The sequence below is a fragment of the Xenopus laevis genome, chromosome 8L, assembly GCF_017654675.1.
Source record: "Xenopus laevis strain J_2021 chromosome 8L, Xenopus_laevis_v10.1, whole genome shotgun sequence".
NCBI classification, from domain to species: Eukaryota; Metazoa; Chordata; class Amphibia; order Anura; family Pipidae; genus Xenopus; species Xenopus laevis.
The window spans coordinates 65,658,844-65,686,383 of NC_054385.1; the positions used below are offsets into that span (position 1 = coordinate 65,658,844).

The 27,540-nt window shown below is 37.6% G+C and overlaps 1 protein-coding gene across 1 annotated transcript; it reads left to right on the top strand.

The window, feature by feature from the left end:
* The first annotated feature begins 1,416 nt into the window (after positions 1-1,416).
* On the top strand, positions 1,417-27,111 carry cfb.L (complement factor B L homeolog). Its single transcript, NM_001087765.1, is given in 18 exon segments — positions 1,417-1,604; positions 1,744-1,938; positions 4,089-4,274; positions 6,043-6,216; positions 8,931-9,017; positions 10,863-10,996; positions 13,812-13,950; positions 14,890-15,036; positions 15,692-15,793; positions 16,623-16,760; positions 17,844-17,956; positions 18,744-18,855; positions 19,357-19,510; positions 20,707-20,780; positions 22,136-22,239; positions 23,550-23,682; positions 25,411-25,460; positions 26,084-27,111. Coding segments are annotated over 18 exon segments (2,244 nt in total). The 5' UTR covers positions 1,417-1,570; the 3' UTR covers positions 26,252-27,111.
* The last annotated feature ends 429 nt before the right edge of the window (positions 27,112-27,540 follow it).

Here is a 27,540-nt window from a genome sequence, read left to right on the forward strand (position 1 = left end):
TTGCAGCGACAGCATGAACATCTATAGTGTGTTGGAGCCAGTGTTTCGCTAAAGTGGTTCGTGCAGCAGCTAAAATTTGTCTCATCAAGGTATTCTGAAGTTTCGTAAGGGCTTTGGATGGGCAGGCTAAAAGAGCCGTGGTAGCTTCAGGGACTATATGCGTTTGAAATACTCGCTCAAGTAAGCTATAAACCTCCGCCCAATATTGTTTTGCCACTGGACATGTCCACCAGATAATCGAGTCCCACTTTATTGTAGCTGCACCCTACTCTTAAAGCAGAACATCAAGGGCATATGCAAACATTTTCTTGTTTTTTTGCATGCTGACATCCACTGTCGTTGCTTCTGAATGTTATAGTCAAGGAAAACCTGCCTACAGTAGCTAGATGCATTGCTCAAATGCAAACAAATATGTATAGTTAACAAATAGTGAATAAAATAGCTTTATGGGATTGTTATTGGTGGCTTGTATATTTCATTTTAAGGGGTGATTCATAGAATGGCTAAATCTAAGCAACTTTTCAATTTGCTTTCATTTTTTTCATTTTTATAGTTTTTGAATTATTTGCTTTCTTGCCCTGACTCTTTTCAGCTTTCACAAGGGGGTCACTGACCCCATCTAAAAACAATTGCTCTGTAAGGCCACACATTTATTGTCAATGCTTCTTTTTATTACTCATCTTCAGAACCTCTCCTATTCCAGTCTCTTATTCAAATCAACACATGATTGCTAGAGTAATTTGGGCCCTAGCAACCAGATGGCTGAAATTGCAAACTGGAGAGCTGCTAAATAATTCAAACCCCACAAATAATAAAAAGTGAAAACCAACTGCAGATTATCTCAGAATATCACTCTCTACATCTTACTAACGCTTAATTTAATGTTGAACAACCCCTTTAAACAGAAGGTTGATCCATTGTTCCCAGTATGTTTGCCATTCAGTGAGCTTGCTGTTAGACTCATAGATATACAATATATGTATTTTATTACAGAGGATAGTTTATGCCTGGGGCTCCGGGCTTCTAATAGGGCACACTCTGCAAAGTGTATGTCCCAGGTAGTACTGCCCATTGTGTCACAGGGACCCTAAAGTGCAAGCTCTACTGGGGTAGTAAATGATAAATAATAAGGTTGTAAAGTGTTTATCCCCTTTATGTGTGTGTGTCCTCCCCCAGCTCTGCCCTGCTTGCTTTCCTGGAATTTCACCCTGCTGTGTATTTGTCTGAGGTATTGTGCAATTACCCCCTACCCTAACACCCATTGTGAAACCGGAGTGTTTACTTTAGCTTTAACGGGAATTCACCTTATCTTCTCCTCCCAGAGTTCATTCCTCCATCACCCCTCCCTACATTGAACTGTATCAGTTTCTAAATCAGAATCACTCCCACCAGTATGTGTGTGTGCTTGAGAGAGGAACACAACATATATCCTTATCATACTTATCTGCTCTTTATATAAAGTCAATAAATTGGTTCTTGTAGCAGAATCTGGAGTTAATCAGTTACGACAAGAGACAATTAGAATAAAAGATTGGGGAGAAAACGGAGGGTTGAAGAGGTGAACTTCAGGATGCTGCTTTTGCTCCTTCTAACCCATGTTTCAGGTAAGTACTTTTCTTGTTTTTTAATTCTCCTTTGTTTTACAATCTAGCTTTTTAAGCTTTACAAAATGTACCATTATTCTTATCCATCATCAACCAATGATGTTTCATTTATGCTCTTAATGATGTACTTTTGTTCCAGTGTCACTTGCTGTACAGTGTGACCTCACCAAAGTGGCCATTATTGGAGGCAGCTACACTGTGAGCGATGGAGGAAATGTCGGCAGTAAAGTAGAGTACCAGTGCCCAAAAGGGAAATACCCATACCCGAAATACACTCGTGAGTGCCAGTACAATGGGTTCTGGACGGATCAGAAGGCAAAGACAATCTGTAAAGGTAATATTTTCTTTTAATGGTTTCATCTGGGCTGTACTGCTGATTTGTCTTATGCTGCCTTGTTTTGTAATAATCAAGACTCTCGTTTCATTGGTAATAGAAGATATTTCACTTGGAACACCAGGGCAAGGGGGGTCATGCTTAAAAACAAGCCAAGCCACAACAAATTTGCCATACCTTCTTTTATAGGGCACAACTTTTAAAAACCCATTTTCTTGTGTGTGTGGTCATTTAAGGGAAAATATTTTAGTCGAATAATGAACAACAATTATATATTTCAATTAATCTAAAATGATTCTAAAGGGCAGTCGAATGTTCGATTAGGAGTTGCCATATGTGGGCTATTAAACCTGGAGCAAATTTCTAATTTTGATTGCTTTAAAAGATATATACAAATCATGGAATACATCAGCCAAGTCCTAGGTACAATTTTTTTGTCCATGTCTATTAAGATAAAGCTTAGTATTTTTTGACTACATTTTTTTCAGAGGTAAGACTCTGTTGTTATGTTGCACACTTATAGCATGCAGGGAGGACTGCATAAGGACATGACATATCCATAGGTGTAGGGACCCACTGTTGGTGGCACCCACTGCCAGGCAGAACACTGTCAATGTCATTTCTAGCACATCATGCCATTAAAGAAATGGGGAAAAACAATTGTTAACTATAGCAAGCCACTCAGTTAAATGCTGGTACTCTCTGACCCTTACTGTGTGCTGATGTATGCTTCAGTACCACAAATGCAGTTCAGGTTCATGTAGCAGTTCATTACCTGTTAAAAAATAACACAACCATACATTACTAATTTAAAGTAATATAAACAGCAACTGTTGCAATTAATAAAGAAAACATTTCACACTAAAGTGTATTCCTCTACAATTTAAAGAATACTGTCATAATTTTTATGGTGTCGTTTTTATTTCTAAATTACATTATTTACACTGCAAATAATTCACTCTACCATATAAAATTTTATTTTATAAGTATATATATTTTTAGCTGTAATATTGATGTGTAGGCAGCCATCTAAGATAATTTGCTTTTCAGGCTATTGTTTCTCCCACTCAATGTAACTAAAGGAGTCGCAGTGGGATTTAGATTTTTACTATTGAGTGCTATTCTCATATGTACCAAGTAGCTGTTATCTGGTTACATACCCATTGTTCTGCTGATGGGTTGTTGGGGGGGGGAGGGGTGATATTTCTCCAATTTGCAGTGCAGCAGTAAAGAGTGACTGAAGTGTATCAGACCACAAGTAGGGTTGCCACCTGGCCGGTATTTTACCAGCCTGGCCGGTAAAAATGATCGTTGATCCCAATGATATCAATAGGGAAAAAAGATAAATATATAGGAAGGCCGGTATTTTTTTTCAGAAAAGGTGGCAACTATAACCACAAGTCTGAGGGCACCTGGAAACTGACAACATGCCCATTCCCAGTCAGGTTTAAAATTAAATATAACATAATCTGTTTGCTATTGAAAAACATAATTTGGTGCAGAACTTTGCTAGAGCTCTATTAACAGATGCTTTTTGGAAAAAAAAACATATTTTTTTTATCCGTGCAGTGTCTCTTTCAAAAGATTTCCACTTCATGGTAAAATAACCTGTTCCAAAATTGACCGACTTATTTGGATTAGGTATTTTAATGCTGATAAAAATGTGCACTATCCTTCTGCTCATTTTCTGGCACTATTCATGCTGGAAACACTAACTAAAGGATCTTTGCCAGTTCACCAGAGCATCTTTGGGCTGAAAGCCCCAATAACGATGCCTTCAGGCATTTCACATTCAAGTGAAAGGGAGTGAGCAGGAGTGGTTTTGGGTGCTTATGCATGTGCATGTTTGTTGAACAACCAAGGTTTATTACTTACATAGTACTATTCTTGTGCATCCACATGTAAAACAGGTGTTTGATGGGAAAATATTTCACGTGTTATTGTGTCTTCTCTTTTCTGTGAGAAGCAAGCATTTTTGACCCATATAAATAAAACTGAGAAAATTAAATTTTGTGAATTTTGGGCCATCACTTAATTTGAGAATACTGGCCAGCAATACACATAGGTACTGCTGAGTGACTTCTGTTTTGCAGACTTGTACTTGACTTTGATTTCTGGAGAATTTTAACACCGCTTATCTGCCCCTACAGATGTTCGTTGTCCCAGACCAGTTACATTCGAAGATGGGGATTATGAACCAAGGCAACCTTTTTACAAAGTGGGAGACACATTGTACTTCGAATGTTATTCAGGGTTTACAATGAAGGGGCCACAGAACCGCACTTGCCAGGAAAATGCCAAATGGACTGGAGAGACGACTATTTGTGATGACAACAGTAAGAATTATAGATCTATGAGGGCTATGCTGTTAAGGTCCTTGTTAGAGAGGTCCCAATGTATTATCCAACCTTTGGAACCTGGCCCAACTTCACTAAGTGCACAGATCACCAAACAGGGCTGAGGTCAAAGGAATGGACTCTTTTTCTCTACATGAATGACCTGCTTTAAAAGAAACATGAACAAAAATGCCCATTGACTACAATGCATTTGGTTTAAGAAAAAATTCATGAAAAAAGCCCATGACCAATGCATGTGACAAAATTTCCTTATTTTGCTAATTTTTCTGTGGGTCCACAAAGCAAAATGGGTCAGTTTTCTTCACTAGTGACAAGACACTCCATTCATTTAATAAAGGCAGCAAGTTGTATGCGTTACGGGTTGATTCGGTTGAGGTAAACCAAATCTCTGTCCCTTTGACAGAGGTTATTGAGGGTCACAAAAAATCTGCCACCTTTGTGACCTCAGGGATGTATCCAAAATTGCATTTATACAGCTATTTTATCTTCATCGTCATTACACAAGTGAAATAATCATAACATAAGGGGTTTATTTATTAACGCAGGAAATTAACTCCACCAGTTTAGTAACCCATAGTGACCAGTCATCAGTAATTTTTGGTTTACTGCAAGTTAGAAAATGAAAGCAAACTGATTGGTTGCTATGGGTCAATGCAATGGTTGCAATTTAGCCCCTTAGTTCAGAACTTTATTGTCAACCAACAAGACCACCCCAGGAAAAAATACAGGTCAATGTGAAAGCTGCTTTAGTGCTTAAAGGGGTTGTTCGCCTTTGAGTTAACTGTTATTATGACGTAGAGAGGGATATTCTGAGACAATTTGCAATTGGTTTTCATTTTTTATTGTTTAAGGTTTTTGATGTATTTAGCTTTTTATTCAGCAGCTCTTCAAGGTGCAGTATAAACTATATAGTAGATAGGGTTCAAATTTCTCTAGCAACCTTGCATTGATTTGAATAAGAACATGTAATATGAATAGGAGAGGGCCTGAATATAAAGATAAGAAAAGAAAAGTTGCAACAACAATAAATTTGTAGCCTTACAGAGCATTTGCTTTTTAGATGGGGTCAGCGACGCCCATTGAAATGCTGGAAAGAGTCAGAAGAAGGCAATTAATTACAAAACTATACAAAAATAAATAATGAAAACCAATGGAAAACTTGCTTAGAATTGGCCATTATATTACATACTAAAAGTTTACTTAAAAGTGAACCACCCCTTTAAAGGCAAGTAGAACATTCTAAACATTGATGAACAAAAAATGATTTTGCTGTTTATAGTATAATAATCAACTTAAAATACATGAAATGCCCATACATACAGCTAAATTGTCATGAACTTAATCTAATCTAATCTAATGAATTAGTCATTATTTTCTGTGCCTGATTTTCTCCAGGCTTGACTGGGAATTAATATTGAAATAGATTTTCCACTCCTGTGTATAACATCATTTCAGTTGACAGGAAAGGGTGACTGAAGTCTTGCAGGAAACATCATGGAGGGAAATAACACAATTTCCCCATATAAAATAGTTATAGTGAGACAATTCCAGTTTGCTGATATTACATCAGAGCTTTCAGGCCTTACTGAGTATACTCCCTGTATATTCCTAAAGCCTGTTATAGAAAAAGGCATATTCTCTACTGTCTGATTACATTTCCTTAGCTCCTGTATTTCCTTCTTTTGCACTACAACCACTAACTTCAATAACATCTTGGACACCCCTTTTTTTGTTTGTTTCCACCCAGATGGTTATTGTCCTAATCCAGGGATTCCTATCGGGGCCAGTAAATCAGGATCTTCTTACAAGATGGAGAACAAAGTGTCCTATAACTGCCAGCAAGGTCTGGTTATGTTTGGATCCAAGGAAAGAGAGTGTTTAGAGGACAAGTCTTGGTCAGGAACTGAACCTTCATGCAGGCGTAAGTCAAGTCCAGATGCTGTTTTGTGAACAAATGACATATATAAAGTAAATAAACAGTCATTTTCTCCTACTGTGCATATAACATATGCTACTTTACTGTTTTACCTACGTTATCTGTGGCTAAAGCAACAGTAACAATAAAAAATTATATTGTTTGATATGTATTTAATTATAATGTACTATACCCTGTGTGTGTTTGCTTTAGAAATGCTGCTATAGTTTTATATATAGTAAATAAGTTGCTGTGTAGCCTTGGGGCAGCCATTCAAGTTGAAATAGAGCTAAGTATCACAGACTGCACAGCAAGATTAGCTCTGTAGAATATATTGGGTTAATGGTAGGGTTGCCACCTGGCCGGTATTTTACCAGCCTGGCCGGTAAAAATAATGGTTGATCCCAATAGGAAGGCCGTTTTTTGTTTCCAGAAAAGGTGGCAACCCATAGTTAAGGGTAGTGATGGGCGAATTTGCGCCGTTTCGCTTCGCCGAAAAATTCGCGAATTTCGCGCGAAATTCGCGAAACGGCGAAAAATTCGCGAAACGGCGCCGGCGTCTCGTTTTTGACGCCGGCGCCCGTTTTTTTGACGCCGGCGCCCGTTTTTGGCGCCGGCGCCCGTTTTTGGCGCCGGCGTCCATTTTTTCGAAAAATTTTTTTTTGACGCCGGCGAATTTTTGCCGCGAATTTTCGCGGGAGTTTCGCGAATTTATTCGCTGGCGGCGAATCGCGCAAATTCGCCGCGAATTCGCGCCTGGCGAATAAATTCGCCCATCACTAGTTAAGGGCAATGACACACTGTGCATTTTGTCTAGGGATGCACCAAAACCAGGATTCAATTCAGGATTTGATTGGCACTGGCCAGTTCTTTTTTTTTTTTTTTGTAAAAATCACTTATAATGACAGCATATTTGCTTCAAAGAAAGAATTTTGTGTGGAAAAATTTTATTTTTGGACTATAGTGATTTTGGTCATAACAGAATTCATATTGTGACTGCAAAAGTAATGTTGTTGTTAACAAAAATATATTGCAAAGATTTTGAGATTTTTACAAAAAGGACAAATGATACCCCTATAACTAGACAGGTAGATTGCTAAACTAAACTAGCAACAACTAAACAACTAAAAGCAACTGAACAGTCCAGAGCCATTCTTAATGCTCCTCATGATCAGTTGGGTCTGTCCTCTCCCAATTATGAGCTATACTATCTTGCCTCCCAGGCCTCACATGCAGCCGGTTGGAAGGTGTTTGACGCTGATAACCCGGCATCCATAATAGAGGCACTCTATCTCACTTCTGTGGAAAGCCTGCACAATGCTTTATATAGGACTCGAAAGGATCTTGGCCCTTTGTTACCTGTAATGGATGCCACTAAGAGAGCCTGGGATGCAATTGTGCAACTCACTAAAGCAGATACCAGTCTTTCTCCAGATTCACCTTTGTGAGGTAACAGTAATTATCCACACTTCGCCACATTCACAGAGGTGGGAACATGGTCTAAATTTGGCCTAAAGCGGCTATCACAAGTATACGCTGATGGAACTCTTCGCACCCTGCCTGAATTTCGCCAGGTCCTCTCTCTGCCTGATTTGTCCGAATTCCGTTATAACCAGATCAGTCATCTTTGCTCCACGCAATTCCCAACCCCTCCTCTCCTCCTGCAATACGCAGGGATGGAAAAATTGATATCTCAACCCGCTAAGGTCAAGCTTCTATCCAATGCATATAGGCACTTAATCTCTAATAGATATGATCCCCGACCCAGAGTGAAGTATAAGTGGGAGAGTAGTGGGGTTCATGTCGACCCGGATGATTGGGAAGAAATTATAGACAACCTATATATCCCTTTAGTAAGTGTAAGAGACAGGCTTATTCAGTTTAAGATAGTTCATCAAACGTACCTCACCCCTCAGAAACTATTTACTATGGGAAAAGTAGCTTCACCCAGCTGTCCGAGATGTGGTGCTCCTGTAGCTAATTTCATACATCTAATGTGGGATTGCCCAGTTATACTCCGATATTGGAAGGCAATTTTGAGCTTCATGGCTACCGAACTGGACCTTCCCCAGATACTTAACCCTGCTACATGTCTTCTGGGTCTCCTTGACTCCGTGATACCCAGAGTAAACACTAGATGCCTGATGCGGTTGCTCTTCTTTTACGCAAAGAAAGTCATTGCCCTGCACTGGATGGGCCCATCGCCACCATCTCTGAGTAGATGGATTGGACTGGTTAATTCGCAACTGGAACTGTACAAGCTTACGTACTTGGCACGAGGATGCCCAAAGAAGTTTGAGAATATTTGGAACCCTTGGCTCGACTCGCCAGCCACCTTGACCAACCATTGATAGTTGCTTTTTCAGCCATACCTCTTCTCCCCACTTTTCCCTTCTTTTCTTCTTACTTGCTTTTCTTCTTTCTGATTTTATGTTGTTAAAATTCAATAAAAATTAACCTTTAAAAAAAAAAAAAAAGCAACTGAACAGGGATGCACACAGAATTTCCTGTACTGAATTTTGAGGTGTGGGTTGGATTACACAATGAAATCAATATCCCTGAGTTTTAAAGTCTGTGTCATATAATTTATGTTTGGTGCATCAGCATAAAAAACAAAGAAACCGAATCTGCTTATGTGAAAATGTATAAGATAGTGTTTTGCAATCAATGTGAGTCCATTGAATCAAACTCCATCTCACTGAATTATTTCTGATCTGCAGAGTGGTATACTTATGATACTCCAAAGGAGGTGGCCAAAACTTTCTCTTCCTCCATGTTAGAAAATGTGGACACCACAAATCTGGAAGGTAAGTTGCTATTAAATGGTTCAAAAAGCTGAAGTAAAGGTCATAATAGTTCAATGTATTGTAGGGGTAGTGGTGTAACTAAAGGACAAGCATAATATCCAATGCTATAGTGATACTAAAATCTACAATTAATATAGATATTGGTATATATATAGTTTAATTTGGTGTGTGTAGGTATGTGCGCTGGGATTAATTTGGAGGAGTTGAACTTGATGGACTTTGGTCTTTTTTCAACCCAAGGTTCTCTCTAAAGTTCTTGGCTGTGTCTAAATTACTTACTGGTTCCTGACTACATTATTTGCTGCCTGCATCCACCTTTTGCCTGAATACAACTTTGAGCTCTCTCTACACCTTAGGTACCGCAAATTAAACTTTCGTAATTCTGCTTTCTCCATGGTCCATACTTCAACCCATTAAGGGCAATTGGGCCATGACTGTATATTCAGGCCATGGATCCTACTGAGGGAGCACCCTCTCATCTGGAAATACTTTACGCAACATGGTGACTCGTATGGAAGCCTATGAAGCCCAACAGGCTTGTATAAGGCGAGTCCCAGAGGCTCTACTTTCTCAGATACATACTGCTCCTTTGGTGTCTGAAAGTTCCCCTGTCACAGTTGCCTCTCCACCTTCCACAGCAGGGCAAAGTGCTGGAATGGGCATCTCCTTTCTGGGATAAGAATTCTCCCCTTATCAACGATGCCAAAGCCTTCCTTCAGAATTTACAGATCGTTTTTGATGCTCTTGGCCATATCCCTCTCATCTCAAGGGAATTGCAGAGCTAGCCAGTATGGCATTGAATTCCAAAAACAGCCTGCAGAAACCACCTGGAACAATGAGGCTTAAACTGGCCATAGATACCATAGTAAGAAACGAAGAGTTGCACGATTTTTGGACAGTGTGTATAGTGTCCCGACATTTTTTGTACCATGGCAATTGGTCGTTCAGTCAATCGGACAGGTTACAATATTTATATCAGCTAACGATAAGATCTCTGCATGTATTGCCTATCTGACGATATCAATGGGAGATTGTCACTACTATTTGTCGGACTTTACTTTCCCATGATTGCTGTCTGTCAATTATTGGCCCAATTATTCTCTTTACTACTTTATATTAATCCGAATGGTTAGTTGCAGATTGGAATGGATGATTGTTCATCCAAAATAGGCTAATAATCTACACGTCTATGCTTTACATGGCTACCTTTTATCTAGAATTGTCTTGCAAGGGCAATCTAGTTTCCAGCTGGCAAGTATATAAAATATGAGCATTGAGGTCCATAGGGCTTGTTTACAAACAGAAGAGCAAATGCAAAGTGTAGGAATAAATTACATAGAGTATTCTACCTGAACACTAGGGGACCAGGTGGCCAACTGTATGACTTTGAGCTGGTACAGCTCAACAGCTATTCAAACTACATTAATAAATCTAAAATTACATCCCTCTGTCTTCATTATCCACAGTTTGTCCAGTGCTGCCCTCAAACTTTGATTGTGCTTCTGTAAGACTTTTACAAACGTACATTTAATATTTATTTTGTTTTTCCTTATTTCTTCCACTGCCAATTTTTTAATTAGGCATGCACCAAACCCAGGATTTGGTTCGGGATTTGCCTGAACCAAATCTAATTTATATGTATATGTAAATTAGGGGCGGGAAGGAACATCCCGTGACTATTTGTCACAAAACAAGGAAGTAAAAAAAAAATTCCCACTTTTTCCTTTCCCACCCCTAATTTGCATATGCAAATTCTAATTCAGATTCCGTTCTATATTCAGTCGAATCCCAAATAGTGGATTCAGCGCATCCCTAATTTTAATATTTTTCATTTTTCTCCCACAGATAGAAGTGATAGAAGTGTGCGGATATTAAAGGATGGCTTAATGAACATCTTCATTGTCCTGGATACTTCTAAAAGTGTAGGGCAAAATAGATTTGATGAGGCCAAAAGCGCCAGTATACTATTCATTGAGAAGGTATGTCGTGTATTGTACATATTCAGTTTTAATGTGGTGAGCTACAAACACTAGCCCATTCCCCAGCCATTAGATTTGCCACTTGATGATTGTGCCTCACCAGCCTCAATCAGCATTTATAAATACAATTATATATAAACCTTCTACAACATTATCTGCAGCGATTGGTGTTTGCATCAATTGTATAAGAAATACTGCAGGTGGTGGTACAGTGTGTAAAAGGCCCAGCATCAACAAAGTATGAACATGTCCATATGCATTTATTGCTCACATAACATGAGTTATTATGCTATTCAAATATTCTCTATTATCTCTTAAATGTAAAATATACTTTAACTTTCACTGAGTCGAGTGTATTAGTCCCTGCGTAAGTATAAATAATGCTAATATATAGAATACACAAGAGACATTGATATCCTGTAAATGATATCCTAAACGGTGTCAACAATTATAATCTGGGTTTAGTGGTGTAATTTCTGTCATATGACACTTATGTATTACAATAAATAATGTTCCCCGTTGGCCTTTCCTTTATAATATTCTTGTACTTTATTCAATATAGATCTTGAATTAAATATTATTGAGATAATTTGTGCCACTGCAACTTCTTTCTAGAAAATCCACATAAAGTTCTGCATAGCTGAATCAGAGTAAGAGATATTAGAGCACATTTACCATTACCTGTGTTACAAGTACAGAAGGGCACAAAATTGCAGGTAGCATTTGCACTTCCTGGGAGCAGTAACCCACAGCAACCAATCAGCAGGTAGCATTTACTGGTCATCTGTTTAAAAGCAAACATCTTATTGGTTGCTATGGGTTACTGCTCCTGGGCAAACTTAGTGCCTTTTATCACATATAAATGTGTTATTACACATTTACGTTTACATCACAGGCCTATATGCACACAGTGTTGTATAGGAAGAGACCTAAACTATTTATATGGAGCTTTCAAGTGCATTATTATCATGCCCTAAGTCCTCTCCTCTTGCTCTAATTAAAAGAAAGTATAATGTCTCTCCGTTTTCAGAGTACTGTCCTGAATTAACTAGGCCAATGCAGTGGTTGGAAACTGCAGTGACTGTTCTCAAGACTCCATTGGATGCAAACCCCTCTCGGGAGACTTTCATTGTTCTGTGTTGTTAGGGCAAGTTGGCATCACGGCAGTCACCCAAAGTGTCACACAGATTTTTCAAGCATTTGACAAGCATTTTGCAGAGACTCATGAATTCTGTACATACAGTATATATGAATGTCTCCTTTATTAGCAGATTTAGGCCAATAATGTATTTGCTTTGAGCCTACACTACCTTAAAGAAGCTCTAGAAGGGAGTTATGGGAAACCCAATGGAAAGATAAGTTACATGCAATTACACCAGGGTTATGTTGCTGCCTGAATTCCTTCCTCTGTAATTCAAAGCTAAATGAATGTATGTGAAAGTGTTTGTCACATAAGACTGCCCAAATCAAGGAGATGTGAATGTACTGAATATATCAAACTTTTATATTTAACCTTGAAAAATAATCTCAAGAGCTGCACATTCTCAAAATAAATTTGTTGCCTTTGTTGTATGGAGATTTAGGGGCTCATCTATGAGGCAGGTGCAATGCCCCTTGTTTTAAACCCACAATTTAATATTATTTCCCAGATTTCCAGTATAATCGCAGTCCGTTTCAAACCAGAATTTTATTATAGTGTTCAGACCCCAATGTGTGTTTAAAGGGCCAGTTCTAAGCAACTTTTAAATTGGTCTTCATTAATTATTTTTTTTAAATAGTTTTTTCATCATTTGTCTTTTTCTTTGACTCTTTCCAGCTTTCAGATGGGGGGGGGGGTCACTGGCCCCATCTAATAAATAAATGCTCTGTAAGGCTACATATTTATAGTTATTGCATTTATAGTTATTGCTATATTTCTATTCAGGCCCTCTCCTATTCATATTGCAGTATATTATTCAAATCAATGCATGGTTGCTAGGATAGTTTGGACCCTAGCAACCAAATTGTTAAAATTGCAAACTGGAAAACTGCTGACAAAAAAGAGAGGTAATGCAAAACATACAAATAATTAAAAATAAAAACCAGTTCCATATTGTCTCAGAATATCACTCTCTACATCATACTGAAAGTTAATTTAAGGGGATACTATCATGGGAAAAAACATGAATCAGTTAATAGTGCTGCTCCAGCAGGATTCTGCACTGAAATCCATTTCTCAAAAGAGCAAACTGATTTTTTTATATTCAATTTTGAAATCTGACATGGGGCTAGACAAATTGTCAATTTCCCAGCTGCCCCAAGTCATGTGACTTGTGCTCTGATAAACTTCAATCACTCTTTACTGCTGTACTGCAAGTTAGAGTGATATCACCCCCCTCCCTTTTTCCCCCCAGCAGCCAAACAAAAGAACAATGGGAAGGTAACCAGATAATAGCTCCCTAACACAAGATAACAGCTGCCTGGTAGATCTAAGAACAGTACTCAATAGTAAAAACCCATGTCCCACTGAGACACATTCAGTTACATTGAGAAGGAAAAACAGCAGCCTGCCAGAAAGCATTTCTCTCCTAAAGTGCAGGCACAAGTCACATGACTGGAGGCAGCTGGGAAATTGATAAAATTTCCAGCCCCATGTCAGATTTCAAAATTGAGTATAAAAAAATCTGTCTGCTCTTTTGAGAAATGGATTTCAGTGCAGAATTCTGCTGGAGTAGTACTATTAACTGATGTGTTTTGAAAAAAAACATGTTTTCCAATGACAGGATCACTTTAAAGGCGAACAACCGCTTTAACTCGTCTTCTTTTTACTCTGCAGATGTCCAATTATGACATAAAGCCTCGGTACTGCATCATCTCATATGCTTCTAAAGCAATCTCAGTGGTTTCTCTCCGAGATCCAGATAGTAACAATGCAGATGCTGTGATGGAACATTTGGAAGAATTTCAGTATGATCGTAAGTTGGTGCACAGTGTGACTGAAGCATTGTATCACTTACTGTATGTATACGTTCCATGCTGATACAGTATTTATCAAGCAACAAGCTGAAATTTCTAATTTGCTTTGCTTTTCCTCAATGAATTAGTTGCAGGATTTAGTTATTTATCAACTAGCAGTCTTATGTGCAGTCATGTATGTACTGTCATTAGGTGTTAACTTCTTTAAGCTGGCCATACATGTACCAATAATATCATACAAAATTACCATAGGGATACAACAGAATACTTTGTAGGACTGAACCTCAGGAAAAAGGCACAAATGAGTCCTGATATCCAATAAAAAGGCTGTAGGAGTTGATGAAATGGTAGTGACATTAAGCCAGACACTAAGCAGAGCCATTGTCACAGAAGCAGCTGGAAACAAATTAAACGAACTTATAAACTTTAGGTTTAGATCTAAACAGTTAAAGCTTATATATAAAAATATATTGAATAAAACAGCTCATGTGTAAAACCCTCCTTCATGTAAATAAGCCATTTTCATAATAACATACACTTAGGTTCATTTACGAACAAAGCATAATGTTCAAAATGTAATGCATGCAATTGTACATAATGAAAAATGCAGGACAAGCACTTGAATTAGCCCCTTGTGACATTGCCCTTATATGTTGCTGAGCCTTTGATCTCTGATGATGTTTTTAAGATGAATATACAGAAAACAACTGAGGTAGACTTCAAATGTTAACAAAGATAAACCCATAAAATCTGATTTGTTACTTCCATTTGTCCCAACACTGCTCTCCATGGTAAACCTTTATTTGCCATACTTTACATTCTGCCCCATCTTTATTTAGATAATGCCACATATTTTTGCTTAAGTTTTATTTGCAATGTCCCTCACTTCAAATAATTTACCAGCACTTTTTTTTTGTCCTTTCTTTTTTCTACTGCAGGTCATGAAGATAAGCAGGGAACCAACACACGTGCGGCTCTGCATGCCATTTATGAGCATCTTATAGAGCAGGAGCTGGCGTACGAGCGAGAAGGCAAAAAAGAAGATTTTATGAAGATCCACAATGTTATTCTACTCATGACAGATGGTAATTATTCTATTTAGAATCCTAGTAACTAATACACATTCATTTCATTAGATGTCCTTATGTAGAGCCTACCATAGAATTTTCTTATACAGAACAAGACCAATAAACTTCTTCCATAAAGTAGCTCTCTCATACAACCAAGGACAGCTGGAGGCTTGGGGCCAGAATGCTCTACTAGGGCATGTAGCCATCCAGAAGTCCCCTTGTATTTCATAGTATGATATCCACATTCTAATATTATTTGACATGTGAATATACTGTATATTGGGTAATTAACCCTCTGTAGAGAAACTGTATATATATATATATATGTAATATACTCAGTCCCATCCTCTTTTTTAGTGTCAGCAGTGCAAGCGCTAGTGATCAGTTATACTAAATTATATAGAGCAGCATCTGCATCTTCAACAGCCTTATAATAAGAGCCATTCTCAACCTAACGCCTCCTTTCATTATTTCATTATTTAAACAAAGCGTGTGCCATTGTCCTGTACAGGCATCCAGAGCCAAAGTTTTAGTTTCAGTCTGAAACAAGTACTTTTCACATTTGTCCAATATATATATGCCACCAATACAAAATGAAATGAATGCTTCAAAGATCAGTATCTGATACACACATTCACTTATTTATATTGTTAACTCTTTGTGCCTCTAGGAAAGTTTAATATGGGAGGTGACCCTCGAGAAGAAATGAAATTGATCAAACGGTTCTTAGACGTTGGCATAAGAAAGGATAACCCACGAGAAGAATATTTGGGTATGTAGAGCCTGCTATGTGAGCCAGAAATCAGACTTTCTTCCCAATATCTACAAGAATGATTTTCTGCCTGCATTACATGTTCTTGAGCCATAAATCATTTTTTTTCCTCAACATAAGAGCTTTAAATTTACATTTTATTAACTAAGGGATCTGCAACCTGTGTAAAGAGGATTTCCATAAAAAAAACTTGTCATGTACTTTAACATCTCATTACTAGAAAAAAATCAGGTCTAACAATATTGTGCTTTGTCAAATTGTATTATTTTAATAAGAGATTATCCAGGTGCCCCATGCTATAAAATGTATTTACTGTGAAAAGATTTTACTTATATGTTATATATTTATATGTATAATGTTGTTTTAAATATGGTCCGTTTGATGTGTGAGGAGGAGGGGGGGGGTAGTGTGAAGCAGTGATCATGTTGCTCCCCAACCCTTTGGATGTTGTTCCCAGTGGCCTCAAAGCAGATGCTTATTTTTGAATTCCAGGCTTGAGGCAAGTTTTGGTTGCATAAAAATCATGTGTACTGCCAAATAGGCTGCAAGTCCCCATAGGGGCCTCCAAATGGTCAATCACAGCCCTTATTTTACAACACCCAGGCACATTTTCATGTCTGTATTGCTCCCAAACTCACATTACATCTAAACGTTGCTCACGGGTAAAAAAGGTTGCGGTCCCTGGTGAAGAGTAACTTGAACCGGTACAGAATTTTTAACTGATAATATTTAAAAAGTATCTTATTTCCATATGGAACTCATTTTCTTTTTCCCAATAAATCTGAGTATAAGAAAATGTAAATAACACACTCTTTCTTCCTCATTTTAGATGTGTATGTCTTTGGGCTGGGTTCAGACATTGATCAACCTGAGATCAATGACCTTGCATCCAAGAAAGAAAAAGAAGTTCACACCTTCCACCTGCAGAACGTGGAAAAAATGAAAGAATTCTTCGAACTGATGATAAGTAAGAGACAATACATGATTTTTTTATGTACTAGCCAATAAGTTGCCAATTCGTCCTGGAAGGAATGAGTTTGCGGCTTTTATTGGCTCATGTATGGGGCCCAAATTAAGGGCCACAGTTTTTAACTGAGATTTTTAACAGGATAAGGGCAGAGTTAATACAGAGTTCAATACAATGTCTTTAAAATGCTACTTATCAAATATATATCTCTATATGTTCTCCTCAAAAACAGAGACAGTTGAAACAAACAAATCTTTACAGTTTAATAATAAAGTTAGCATTGAGATTGCTAAAACAAAAACTGCATTGAAGGCGTTCATGTTAGCTGGGTCATATGAAAATAAAAAGACAAAAAAGCAAGCAAAAATGGAAAATAGAAAAGGCATTGCTGTGAAAGGTGTATTGGTTTGTAGAAACAGAGGAAGGCAGATCTATTATAAGTAATTCTAAACAACTGGACTTTCTCAGCAAGTCCATTTGTTTTAGAATAACTAAGACTAACCACATATTTCTTGAGGAATCAATTATAAGGGTTTCCTTTTAAAAGAAAAAGGAATGGTGAATCCACTGGGGGATAAAAATATGTTAGGCAACCCCCAGTGAATTGGTGCTGCTCTTCCTTTTAGGTAAAAATGCACCAGCCGGGGTAAAAAGGAAGAACAATGCAACAACTCCACTTTAATCTATTGCTCATGCTCAAATTTATAGTGGGTGGTGGGAAGTGATGCAAAAAAATATATATGTGGTTTGATTTTATACAGAGTATGATTTATTTGGAAAGACAGAGAAGGCACAGAAAATATTTGAATATTTGTAGACACATTGTTGCAATCTTAGGGCTGAAGTTGAAAATAGTCAAGAACCATTTATGGCCTGAATTATTATAGTTAAAGAATAAATGGGGCATTGCCCTGTGACTTATACATAAGCCCCAGACTAAGTTGGCCATTTCTAAGGTGGTTTAAGCCTGGAGCTGACTAAGCACAATGAACACTGTTCTGCTGCATGGACATTAACATTAAGTAAATATTCTTTTGCACTGTTTCTACCTTATTCCTATGTAAATTTCTGTCCTGCTTTCAGTTGAAGATGATGTATTTGATACCTGTGGTCTGTCAAAATATCATTCAGTTGAGCTAGATCCGAAGAAAAAGGCAACTGTGATGTTTCCCTGGATTGTTAAAATAACTATTACTGTAAGTAATTGCCAAAATATGTCAAACTTTTGGCTGAGAATGTTAGAAACTGCAGCTGCGCTTTTCTCGTTCTCTGGAGATGGTCGAAAAAGCCCTCAAAGACATAGCCGATTTACTAATGGGCACAGACGGCAATTCGCTAGCAAAAAGAGACTGGCACTAGGGGTCATTCGAACTCTATCGTCAGACGACTTTTCACTCTGGCAAACAGTCGTTACTCTGCAAATGCACTGAAGTTCGGATTTTACTGAACATTAGCTCTTTCGCCAGAGTTGCCTTCACCACCTCAGAGCAGGCGAAGTGCATTAAAGTAGCTAGATCTTTCACTTACATTATATTCTGTGAGCCAAAAATGCATCAAAGTCCAACAAGCGCTGGTGTCTTTTCTTTGTTTCAGCCTGATTGCCTGCAAAAGACCTAACTTGAACTTTTTTTGGGTAACCAGTTTTCCCCATACATTTGCAAACATATGGAACATTAATTTTACAGTGGGCACATGTGTAGGGCATTAGAATAACTCTATTGTCTTTATTGAGGTTACCTGGACATGTGTTTTAAAAAGCGTAATTTGTAAGTATATGCACCAACATTTAACATAAAAACATCCATACAACTTTAAATTTCCCATGCCCCATGCAAGGGCAAGATCCTTAGCGAAGTTTTGCTAGGCAGAAATGAATGCTGGTGCATCTGGCTGAATGATGACATTATACCATGTATCATCTCGGTATTTAGCAGGTAGCTATAAGTATATGCTAACTTCCATTATCTGTTGTTTTTTTGTCAGCATAATGGCATACAATACTGTAAAGGAACCATCCTGTCTCAATATTTCATCTTGACAGCTGCTCACTGCTTCGATCTGGATGATAAAACTCAAAAAATACATGTTAAGATAGGTGAGTGTTTTCAAAGAAAAGAGTGAGGTTGCTTGCTGTCATGGAGAGCTGCCCTAGGAAAGAGTTTGTGTACATCCAGAGCTTGAAGTACATAAGCCTACTTACACACCATTTATTGTGTCAGAATATCACTCTCTACAAAAAGTTAACTCTTTAAGTAGATAAAGAGGTTCTATTTTCATGTCTGGGATACATCTCTACATACAGGGCATATCTATCATACAGTATTTATAAGCAGCGACCACATACAGCACACATCACAGGCATCATAAAAAATATTTATCTTGTTGTGTACTAATTTCCTGAGACCATGTAAAACACAATACCTTTCAACTTGACTCCAAGTTAAACATAGTTGTTTGGCCTTTTTAAAATACTCTGCTGCTAATAATCCCTATTTTTTTCCTCATATCATTTTCCCCTCTCTCTCTCTCTCTCTCTCTCTCTCTCTCTCTCTCTCTCTCTCTCTCTCTCTCTCTCTCTCTCTCCCCTTTACTACAGATGGAAAGGAATACCTTGTAAAAGATTTCTACAGGCACCCGAAATATGACCCGATATCCAAGAAAGACAAAGGCATCAAGAGAGCATTTGATTATGATGTTGCTCTGCTTGAACTGCAGAGAAATGATAAGATTGAATTCTCCGAAAATGCCAGGTGACAGTAGGACATTGCCAAACATGATAGGAAATAATAGGACAGGCTTATGGTAGAACCAATCTGAGTATGAAAAGAAAAAGGAAAACCATAAGTCATGGTAAGCCTTTTGTAAAATGCAAAGTGGCCTTAAAGGAACTGTTCAGTGTAAAAATAAAAACTGGCTAAACAGATAGGCTGTGCAAAATAAAAAATGTTTCTAATATAGTAAGTTAGCCAAAAATGTAATGTATAAATGCTGGAGTGAACAGATGACTAACATAATACCCAGAATCAAACTTCCTGCTTTTCAGCTCTCTAACTCTGAGTTAGTCAGCGGCTTGAAGGGGGGCCACATGGGACATAAATGTTCAGTGAGTTTGCAACTGATCATTATCATTCAGCTGAGATTCAAATGCAAACAGTTATGTCCCCCCCCTCAAGTCACTAATTGGTTATTGCCTGGTAGTGGAAACCAAGAGAGCTGCAAAGCAGGAAGTAGTGTTCTGGCTATTATTTTAGACATCCAGTCACTCAGCCTTTATACATTACATTTTCTAACTATATAAGAAAAGTTTTTATTTTGCACAGCCTATTTATTTACCCAGTTTTTATTTTTACACTGAACAATTCCTTTAAAGGACCTTACACTTGGGAGACAGACACCTTGAAGACAAACATCAAGATGATGATCAGCAATTAGATTCTAACAATCACCAACAAGTTAGAAAGCAAAAGCAAAGATCTGATTGGTTGCTATGGGTGGTGATGTTTGTCTCCAATGTTAATAAATGTACCCCTTTATGTTTTGCCTGTGTCTCCAAAACATTGAATGCACAGTGATATTCAATAAAATAACATTATCACACAATATGGAGTCCCTGTTCACTTGAAAGTATTGGAGGCACAGCAGAAAGTGCAAGGTGTAGCATTAGCCCAATTCATTCTTTTGAAGAAGGAAACATATAGAAAATGAAGAAAAAATACACTTTAACAAAAGGAACTGAATAAAAGACAGGATTCCAAACAGGATTGCTAATTTAAAGGAAAGGGTTATAGGACAGGGAAAGGTTTATTCATGTATTAGTATTGTGGTACAGTGCACAAATTAGTGAAGAAAAGTTGGGTTCAAATATAAATGCATTTGGGGAATATAAATGAGAGAGGAGCATGTGTGGAACACATGAATGTATTTACATGTTCCCTTTTTCCCTCAGGCCAATCTGTATTCCATGTACCCAGGGCACAGCACAGGCACTGAAGCAACCAGGGGCACCCTGCAGCAGCCACGGTGAGTACGATTTTATGATAGTGCTTGGGATATAGGGGCTGGAGAAATGAGACAGAAAAGAGAGGTGGCACTACTCTGGAATAATGATTCAGTGGGCAGCACTAGCGTAGTACAAACATTGAACTAATGAAAGCCTTACATTAAAGAATATATATATATATATATATATATATATATATATATATATATATATATATATATATATATATATATATTATATATATATATATATATATATATATATATATATAAAATATATATATATATATATATATATAAAAAAACACACAGGTAAGGCAGCACTCACTTGGTCAGAAAACGTGTATTAAATATAAAACATCAGGCTACGTTTCGGGCATGCATCGTGCCCTTTATCAAGCTATTTATATCTATTAATAAATGTGTACTGAAAAGCTGGCGTTGCTATGCAAAAACATTTTTTTGGGTGAAGGACCTCATGAAGTGGGAGGGTAGTCTGAGTAAACGGCAGTAAGTGCTATAGATACTGGGTTTTACAAGCACTGCATGACAGTTTCTCTTCCTCTCCTTGCTTGCAATATGAGTAGTTAAGCCAAAGCAAAGCAGAACTATCACCAAAACAACTTTAATTTATGTTGCAGATTAGGCACCAGGAGTAAAATTCTGATTCTTTAAACATGGTAGCAGATCTTCTCTGGATCTGTTTATTAGTTGTCTGCTTTTACATTGTTTCAGAACCAGCAGTGCAGAGAATATAAACAGCCAGAGACATATTGCTTTCAATATCCGTTAGATTTACAAATAACTTTAAAACCACAGAAAATGAATGTGTATTTGCACAGAAAGCATTGATTCTCTTTTTTCCAGTTAGAAACACTTCTTATTCTTCTTTTACCCCTGTGCTGGAGCCTGGAGCTACTGTAATCTCATGGCCAAAATCTGACTTTAGATTGGGCAATGAGCTGTTGTCAGTCATGCCAGTATAGCAGACAAGACTCGTTTCCAAAAACAATGGCACATGGCAGTACTTTCTTCTTAGGAACAAAACTCAACATATTCCCTGCAACAGGAATGAAAGGGGCAGCATGGATACTAGTTAAGGTGGTGTGCTATTAATAAACCCTCTGTATATTTAGAAAATGGGAAGAATGTTTTAATGATTAGGAAAATTGTTGTCTAATTCATATCATATGGTTACAGTTGTTTTTTCATAGTCCCTTTTGAACTGTTTGTGCTAGTGTTTAATATGGTATATTTAAGCATTTAATTTTTTTTCAGTTTTCAGTACAAAAAGTAAAGGGAAAGTGAAGAGAACCTTTAGGGAGGCTTGAACCACAGCAAACTACTGTTCATCCTCAATATATTTTCCTTTCTAGAGAAAACTTTATTGTCTGAAGAGGAGGTCAAAGCTGTCTTCATAGCAGAGGAATCAAACAAACCAATGAAAGAGATGCATGTGTTAATAAAGAGAGGAAGTAAGGTATGAGGGGAGTATTACTTTTATTGTGTAAGGCATTCTTGGGTTTGTCGATGTGTTGGTGTTTTCTTTTAGCAAAATGATTTTTAGTGAGCTATACTATCAGAGGCTAACATTTTAAAAACATTTCATCACCTGTACGTTGGGGAACACCACAATATTTAAAATTTTACAGGTAATACAGTAACCAACATCTAATCAAAACCATTGTATTTATTTAGGTATACAGTATGTTAGCTGATGATCCAGTCACAATGGTAGCATGAAACTCATTAAGACGTGTTTATTTTTCATGTTGTGAAACCCCCACCGAGACTCAAAATTTCCAACAAGGTTTCCCCCACACCAGCCACTATCCTCCTTACTGATATTGACATCTACAACCATAGACGGAGGGTGATATTAGTATTTGGGGAGGCTAAAGATGGACATACACTGTCTGACTTAAAGCTAATATTAGATTATCTGCTTATGTAAAAATTTCCTACCCCAACTACCTCCTGCTCCTCCCACTTATTCAATGAGAACTGTGCAGAAATGCAGCTGGGTCTATTTTTCCAGTCTAAAATGTTCAGGTTGGCAAACACCAAAATCTAAACATCATATGAAAAGAAAGACACACCAGGCACATTTTACAAAGCAGGTACTGGTACCCCAGGCACAATATATATACAGTGTATATAGATAAGAGTATACACCAATTAATTCTTGCCGCACACCACGTACTTGTCTTTAGAGGGTGCATCCATTTCCCTCCTATATTATGCCATTTACTTACCAAATTGTTATTTAGTCTCCCCAGTGTATATATGTGTTTACTCGATTACACTAGGCAGCATATACCATGGCACTTTGCTCATGCTTAGCTGTTGGGTCATTTGAGTGTACCAAATTACAAATGCAACACATTGTAAAAAGTGCACATTATTAAGACATTTAAGAAGTCATTATTATAAAATATGAACCACTCCATTAAGCACCTACATCAAAAATATTGTGTGCAGTTTCTAGCATATTTCTACTTATTATCCAAAATTCTAGCCAGTGTTTGCCAAAAAGACATTCTGACTTGCTCTACCACATCAGGAACTGGATAGTGTAGATTTGTAGTCTATTTAAATGAAAAGGTTTTTCAATATTTTCAATGTTTCTCACTCTCTTCTCATCAGTACTCAACAGATAGAACTTAGCAGATCTTTAGGATTCACAGATACTTGTGTATTGCCAAGTTCCACACAGGACAGTAGATGGCTGTTACTCTTGCTTCTAAGCAATTGGTCTAACCTTGTTTAACCCTTTCTGTGATTTTATAGAGAAGTGCTTGCCTAGAAGCTGCTAAAAAGGCACCAGAACTGAAGAATGTGACAAATATTGAGGATGCTGTTACGGACCAATTTCTCTGTACTGGGGGAATTGTACCAGTGGTGGATCCACCAGTATGTAAAGGTAATTTAGCCTTAGCTCATTCTACCACATCCTTCTGTGGAATTGGCAATATAAAGAAGAGACAGAGTGAGAAATACTGGCTTGTTGTTTGTTCCAACTCCTGAAACCGTTGCAGGAACTCCACTGTGATATTTAATATGCACCACATTTACAAACGATGGTCCAAGTGATAACTCATTGCAATAATTACAGCAGCTTCCCATTTGACCTTCTTCATGCTGCCTTTGCTCATTATACTTGTATGTATTATCATTTATAAAAAAAAGTAAACATCTTAAAAAATGAATTAGTAGCAAGCTGCTTGTTATGTGGTCAACCTCCAAGTGATTTAAAAAAAAATTAAATCCTACAAAAATATGTCTAGAAACTTTATATTTTATTTACTGAGCTTGTTGCATAAGCCTGTTGGCAGCTGTATATGGGTAATGCTCCATACCTTCACAAGAGCTCCCCATCTTGGATCCTATCAGGCCATCTTTGTCAGTTCATCCATCTCTGCCCATTTCATAAATTATTCCCTCAGTTCAGTCATTAACCATGTCTTGCTGCTATTTGTCTAGTTGCCATTTCTGCCTCTATGACCCTGGTCCAGGTATCTCTCCCATACCAACTCATCACTGAGTTAAGTCATTTCTCTCACTTTACAAATCTGCCCTTATTCCCTCAGTTCATCTATTTGTATCTGCAAATCAAATTAAGCCATCTATGTCAGAATTTCCTCCAAATCAGCCATTTCCCTCTGACCTCTGACCCAGAAATCCCTAGAAGTCCTACATACACATGAAATTAAACATTTATATTTAGATTATTGTTAATTTGACTAAATTAATAAAAGATGTAGCTCAGGACATCAGTACTACAGGCAAGACAGTTGTCTAAATGGCCAGTGTTAATCTTTCTATAGTATAGCTGTGCTGCCATAATCTTACAAATTTCTTACTGACACATGAAATCTTTCATTGTAATGGAATGACCTATATGCAAGATTGGCCCTTTGTAATTTTAAGGAAGAAATTTGCCCCTTCAGCCTTAAATTTATTCCTCCTGGAATAATGTGTCATCTTACAGTACTTAATGTTGTCCCCCTATGATGTGATTAAGTTCTAGTGAAGGGTACAAAGCATAAAGGTGGCCATACACAGGCCGATAAAAGTTGCAAACAGACCAAGTCGGCAGCTTATTGACCAGGATATGGGGCCCTCCGACAGTCTTCCCCAACCGAAATGTGGCCGAAAATTGTACAGATGTCATTCAGGCTTAAAGATCCTGTTGGATCGCGTAACATATCAGTTTGTTGATGTGGTCCTTGCACTACCTGCATTCCAGGCAAAATGATCTGATCTTTGAGCCCTAGGGTCCATGATCGGATCAGCCCGATATCGCCCACGCAAGAGGGGCATATTGAGACAAGATCTGGTTGTTTGGCGACCTCTCCAAACAAGCGGATCTGCCTGTGTATGGCCACCTTGAAACTCCTCCAAGCAATTCCAGATCAGAAAACCTTGGGCTGATCTCCCATTGAGACTGGATGCAATATAAGAAATCCATATACTGTATGACTATCCAGCCATGCAAGTCTTCATTGCATATGTTTGTTGCATGTTGAAAATACAGGTCTGGAACAAACACTTGTATTTATCATGTGACTTTCATATCTATCTGTTTTTGCATTTTCCTTCCTTGAATTTTTTTTTTAAATAATGGCTTTGGTGTTTCTCTAAACTACAGGAGATTCAGGAGGTCCACTACTCATCCAAGTTAAAAGGAGATATGTTCAGGTAAGTGCAGGAACTGGCATGATTTACACTTATCAGGTAGGATATATTTCAGAAATTACACCAGTTTAGAAGTTACATACACAATATTACAATAAGTGTACATATAGACAATAACAATGAACTCAGGAAAAAATGAAAAAGAGATCCAGTCAGCTGTGTGTCATATCAGTCACAAGACTGCTTCTGAAAGCAATGTCTTTTTTCGGAAAATATATGTTTAAGGAATGAGTTTGAAAAGGGTCGTGCTAATGGCACGTTACAAGGCGACAGTAGATGGTATTGCAAAGCGAGGTTAACAATGCTAGGGAGCACTTTGTGTTATTGAAGGGGCCAATACTGCTGGATGCTAATGCACATATTGTGGTTAGTCTTATGCTGCCCAAGGCATGCCCATAAGAAGGAGAAGTTGCAGTAATTTGAGTAAGGGGGGAATGCTGCTGATGCTGTTGTTCGATAGTGCTTTAGTGGTGTACATATGGAAAAAGAGAATAGATAAGCAAATAGCTGAGCGAGTACATTATTTGAGAAAGATTGGTAGTATTTATACTCCTGGATCTGATATACAGTAAGTTGAAGCACTTTGCATATGTACACAAAGCTCACTATCCTTTCTCTTTCCCAAGGTTGGCATCATAAGCTGGGGAACTGTGGATCACTGTGACAAAGGTACAAGAATAAAACAGACTCAAAAGAATGCCCGGGACTTTTACCAGGACATTTTCAAAGTACTGCCTTGGATACAGAAAGTTTTGGAGGAAAAACATGAAGTTCTCACTTTCCTTCCCAACTAAATGAAACAAATGGTCACCTTTTGGGTACAACCGGTAGCGCTGCCGAACTAACAACAACACAGAATCACTCTCATACCTTGCTATTTGGTTTGCAGTCATTTACCTTGTCCATAATCACAAAGAATGATGAGCTTAGGAACACACACACAGCATTAGTAAAGTTTTATTCTAAAGCTCTACTACACACATCCATTTTCCTGTAGAGATGTGCTCAATATATGGCAATGTCAGTTTATGGTCTCTGTATAGGCTATGGGAAAACTTGAGGAGTTGTTATAGTTAATGTCAAGTATAAAGTCAGGGTCAGAGGTAGGTGATAGGAAAGATTGTAGGCAGAGAGCACGAGATAATGAAATTATTAATACAGTGGCGATTCACATGTACATTCTGTCTGTCTGCAACATGATCGATCCTTTCAGCAATTGCCAGCAACCAGACAGCAGTTCAATTTTTATCCTATCTGCCAATCAGATAACAAATTGAACTGTAAAAGAAAGTGGTTGAGAGCAAAATGATAGATAAATCAAATGATCCACACAAAGGCCTTCTGTTATAGAATGTCACTGTCTGCAGGATGTAATAAAAGGTGCAAAGTTTGATACAGGCATAGTCACCTATAGCAAACAATCAATAGCAACAAATCAGCAGGGAAAATTTTTCTGTTATTGGTTGCTATGGGTTCAGGATTGTTTTAATGTCAATGTCCCATTTTATAGAAATATTCAATGTTTCTCCACTATGCTCAGCTATTCATGCTGCTTTGGAAATCAGTGCTTGTACCCATCATGTTTGCTGACTAATCCTACACCTAATTCAAAAACTATCCTTTAAAAATAAACCTTTATTATTTGTACTATTTCAACCTATTGTCATTTTCATATGTCATTTTTATCACAATGCTTTCATAGCATTGTCCTAGTTACTACACAGTCCTTTTATTCTGGTAAATATACAAAAGCTTACACGTTTCAGTGGTTATTATACCTTCTATTGCTGATAGACCATGGTTTAAAAATTTACAGCCTAGTGTTTTTTTAAGGGTGTTCTTTACTGATGGAGTTATAGAACTTTAACTCACACCAACTTTGCTTTGCATTATTGTTGTTGCGAAACTGGGGGAATCACTCAATGCAACCTAGGAGATTTTTGAAAAATTCCTATTATTGTGTTTTGAAATAAGTGACCACCTACCTGAATAATATTGGAAATAATCTTTTATGTATTTATATTGTTAAATGTCTAGTTCCTGACTGGCCAGGTTTTACATGGATACTTTTTAATGTAAAATA